The 4,696-nt window shown below is 41.5% G+C and overlaps 1 protein-coding gene across 1 annotated transcript in view; it reads right to left on the bottom strand.

Annotated features, from left to right (window-relative positions):
- The window catches only part of LOC102208261 (voltage-dependent calcium channel gamma-1 subunit), an 11,200-nt gene extending 6,974 nt beyond the window's left edge, over window positions 1–4,226 (bottom strand). The window contains exon 1 of the mRNA XM_005736293.1: window positions 3,590–4,226. Coding sequence (XP_005736350.1) covers window positions 3,590–3,827 — 238 coding nt within the window. The 5' untranslated portion in view covers window positions 3,828–4,226. The remainder of the gene's footprint in view (window positions 1–3,589) is intronic.
- Window positions 4,227–4,696: the final 470 nt, after the last annotated feature.

The following is a 4,696-nucleotide window of genomic DNA, read 5'->3' as shown; positions in this document are numbered from 1 at the left end:
CACACACACACACACACACATGCCTAAATACATAATGCTGATCAATGTCAGTCATCCACCAAAACATAATAATAAAAAAATAAAAACACATGGTCTCGATGTTCGAAAGTGTTTCATGATTATGTTCATTAAGCTTAAGCTTAGCAGGTTTAATACCACATGTGACTGTGTGTGCTGCCCAATTAAACTTACCTCAGAGTGCATGTTTTTATAGAAATGTGAGGAAGAACTGTTGGATAAAAATGTATCTGTTATCATCTGTGGAAGCATGCTACAACAAACCCAGAGACACACACACACTAATCCAATTTTGGGTTACTGTTAGTCCTCGTCCTGCCAGGCTGTTTTGACGAGCTCTATAAAGCCTCCCTTTTTCCAAATAGGGCTGTCCGCCATCTTTCGACTGACAAGGCGAGGATGCAGGATTAGCAGCGTCTCTGCACATTGTCATGTCAGAGCAGCGTCTTTCCTCGCATTGATTTGTGGTGTCAGTTCATTTTTGGCTACATTTGGCTGTCAAAGCCTTCCTCATTCTTTGCTTTATCAGCTATGACAAGTGGAGTGTTGTTGCAGGGTCAAGAAAAATGTACATGTCAACAAAATTACTTTCAGTAAAGGTCGATCAGTGGCTTCTTTCAAACTTTTGTTACTACTTTGCTGCTTTTGCATGGAAATGTGTCCTAAAGATGAAAGGTGCACTTTTCCCTTCTCTGTAATACTCTGCTAATCTAAGCACCCTCTTTGCAAATGCATAAAACTTTGATCCCACTACAAACCTCAAATACCACATGGATGCATGCCTATTTAGGTCAGAAAGGCATCACTAGCACCCTTTCCCCATATACAATGCCCATCCCTTGGTTGCTATGTTGCATGCCTATATAGGCAAAATACCATTGATTCCATTGCTTTTTTGGGCTGTGAATCCCATCCTCGGGGAGTGTGAAGTAATTTGAGTGGTGGGCTGCACGGAGATGCGTAGCTGCAGGAAGGTCTTGAGGGAACAGGCCGGTGGGAGAGCAGGCCTTAGAGCTATGCCTGACTCTTTCAGGCGGCCCCGTCACTCAGAGGACTTGGCTTGAACACTTGACCCTCACGCGGCACAGCTGAGTATTTACGTGGCCTATATTTATACCTACAGCGGGTGTTTGCTGAGCAATTTACACAGTAATATATATATATTTTTAAAATCTCATGTTTCTGGGAACAGTTTTAAAATTGCTTACGCTTTTGGCCAATAAAATGCCGTCACATAATTGTTGTTTTCAATACTATTGAAAATTAAACATAGGGTGAAAAACTTGGAAGCGGCTTGCCAGAACATCTGATGTTGCACATTAAGACTTAACAGCTCCGATACTCAAAAGACATATGCAGTTAAATATAAAGCAGGATAATGCCAACAACTAAAATATTCATTAGGTTAATTTGTTACTTTTTTCTCAAAGCTGGTACAACATGTCATGTAAATCTTTATTGTACACTTAACTTGATTTTATATCACAGTCTGTGCTTTATCAACAGCTGATATAAATAACAAGTCAACCCATATTTTCCAGTTGAGTCTCTCTCAGCGAACACCATCTCACACGCTGTTCAAGTCCTGTGTTGGATCAGAGTTTGACACCTCTCTGAGGACAAGTGGTTATGATAAACAATATTGTTCCTGTCCAAATACAGTGGGCCTGGGGAAGCCCCTGGAAACACGGGACTTCTGCCTGTTTTTATTTACTTCTTCTAAAGCTATTTGCCAAGTGAAACGGATCTGTTTCATTTCAATGACTGTAATATATTGCATTGTCCAAAAATATTCCAGATCACTGCTTTCACTGTGTAGTTGTTTGAAAGTCAAAAACTGCACATGAAGAACCCAACCCAAAAACATTTGTCTCTTGGAGTTGCTGTCTTAAGAATTCCCTGTGTGCCTGGGCGGGTCACACTTATTTGGAATATTCAGCACATGCCTGCAGCAACAAGCCCCCCTCAGGCATCTCACTTGCTCCTGAGATGGCCCTGCAGTGCAGACAGTGTCTGGGATTCCTAAAAGTTGCAGGCTGCCACAATCAGGTTCTATTTGTAAGTAGTATAAATTTGGTATGATGTCTGGGCACGCTTCCAAAATCTCATATAACTTGGGCTCAGATAACACAGTCAGAGTTTTTCAGATAATGTTCAATTACCCATTTGCCCCCAACAGTAGCGTAACTCTCACTCCAGATCATTGTCACCACGAGTCTTTGCTTGCCAACAACGGCTCAGCACTTCTTTTTAAATTTTATTACAATCTGCATTTTATTCAGGCACCTTTAACAGCACGATGTACCACATCATGTTTATTTGGAGACAAGACATGCACACCAAGGTGAGCCCTTTGTAGGGCATGAAAATGCATCACCTATAAACTGTGGTGGGCAAAGTATTTAGACCATTCAGTTAAGTAAAAGTATTAATACCAGTGTAAAGTGACATGTTGAGTAGGCTGGTGTAAGCATACACCACTGCAAACACAATCCAGAAGCAGACCAGCCTCCATTTGATGTCTCCGTGTTATATTAAATGTACCGACATTTCTATTTCTATTTGATGCACAAGCAGCATTTAAATTGGATCATTTTGTGCTGTTTTCACCTTACCTGCCTTGTACAGACTGAAAGATCCTTAATATGTTAAAAAAAAAAGGATGAATGGGTTTTTGAAATGAACATGGCCAAATTAAAAACTTTAATTTCCCGTGGCTGTGGCTGTGGTAATATTAGACTGTGTGAAATCTATCTCAAAAGTGTCCTCAAGTAAGATGTTTGAGGAAAGGCTTTTCATCACTTTTCATGGAGGCTGCTCTATCCAGTTTCTCTGTATTTCAGGGAGCTCTGATGCAGTGTCCATATCCATATGGGTATTATTATCAGCTGTCTGCAGGTTCTGTGGCAGCTGACTTTACTAATAAGATTATCTGTCAGAAAAGAGGAGCCAACCATCAGGGTTAGTCTCCAGTCTCTTGAGACTCTTATGCTTAGATTTCTCTGGCTGATGTCACATCTATCTACTGTTATCTCATGTCAACACTTTACATCTATGGTTGGTCATAGTGGTTGGTCATTCTGGGTGCTGTTTATTCCAAGACCACCAAGATAGTTTAAACACAGGCTAAATGCTTCGACTAATATTTATATTACACTACCGGCTACTTCTTTAAAACACATTTCAAAGATGTTTCCGAAGTCTAATCAAACAGGCCCTGAAATGCTGTCGGCACATAACAATATGTATCCACGGGAAAAACAAAAAAAAAGAAAAAACAAGCTGAATGCATGAAAGGACTAAAACATGAGGCATACAACAGGATGTGTTTGTGTTGCAAAGGGAAGTTTAGAAAGTCATATGACATGTCTAGTGATCCTGCATCAGGATCTCTATTCTTAGTAGCTTCATACCTTAAAGTAGCATCTTACTGCAATATTTACATGCAATATTTTTCCAAAAAAGACTTTGGAGAGATAGCACAGCCACAGAGACTGAAAACTAAAAACTGGCTCTCAGGTTCACTTTCATGCTCCAGTTGCAAGAAGTTTTCTCTCAGATTTTCTCTTACCTCCAGGCAGGCTGATGGGTCCGCAGCCGTGCCCTTCGTCGTAGTGTTCTGAGCTGATGTAGATGTACTTCTTGCACAGCCTCCACAGGCCGAAGTGGGCCGCCTCACAGGTCTCATTGAGTTTCTCCACCTTTGGGCTAAGAACTGCCCAGTGGTCCGTTACCACTGCCGTGAGCATGCATGCCATGCCCACCAGCAACACAAAGATGGCAATCTTAATCTTTGTACGCTTGTGCATGTTCGCAGGTGGTGAGATTTCTGTTCAGTGAATATTTTTCCCCTGATAAAATAGGAAACCTTAATAAAACTGGATGCTCTGCAATGTAGACACACTGGTCTGTGTCCTTAGGGCTTCTTTCCTCAGTGACTGCAGCACAAAAATCTCTTCTCCTTTTCTCTCACCACCCAAGACTAGTATCTTCTCTCCTCCAGTCACAAATCTGTGCTTCTGGTTGGAAAGGAAAGGGGCCAGGCGGCTCTGTCCTACTTTCAAGTCTCCTTTCCCCTACTCACTGTGAGGTGCAGCACAACTCGGGGGCTGCAAGTTTAGATAAACAGCTGTTGAGGTAGATCAGGGAAGTTGATGACCAAAGTGTCTACCATGGTGGGTAATGGGCGTAGAGGGGGTTGCAGCATGTGCTGGTCAGTGTTTTTCAGGGGCGGGGGGATGCTATAAATGTGATCGGTGAGTCAAGTTGTCAGGCTGTCTTCTTATCTGGTTACACCGCCAGTGGGCGGAGATGTGTAACGTGGACTAACATTTGTCTCTTGTCTTCACATTCACATGAGAACTATTAAAGTAAACGTCTCAGCCTTGGAAATATAGTTTCCCCTGCTTCTCAGTTTCATTCATCACACTGTTTGTATCTTAACTCTACCTCACCTTAACACTGCGTCTGTGTGGATTTGTCTCTGTAAACTATTTATAAGGAAAAAGTGGAAGTGTTTACAAAGAGCAGCAACTGTGTTTCAGCTGACAAGAAAAGCATTTTCCCCCTGGAACAATAACACGTTTAGTCTTCCTGTCAGGAGGGATACTTAATGTGTCTTATGTACTTCATATAAAATTTGTCATAATTTTTCATTTTCTTTTAATAGCTGAAAATG

Source organism: Pundamilia nyererei, unplaced genomic scaffold, assembly GCF_000239375.1.
Source record: "Pundamilia nyererei isolate P.nyererei 1_Seehausen unplaced genomic scaffold, PunNye1.0 scaffold00068, whole genome shotgun sequence".
In the NCBI taxonomy this organism is placed as follows: domain Eukaryota; kingdom Metazoa; phylum Chordata; class Actinopteri; order Cichliformes; family Cichlidae; genus Pundamilia; species Pundamilia nyererei.
The sequence above is the reverse complement of the archived record's forward strand: the minus strand, read 5'-3'. Positions and strand labels throughout refer to the sequence as shown.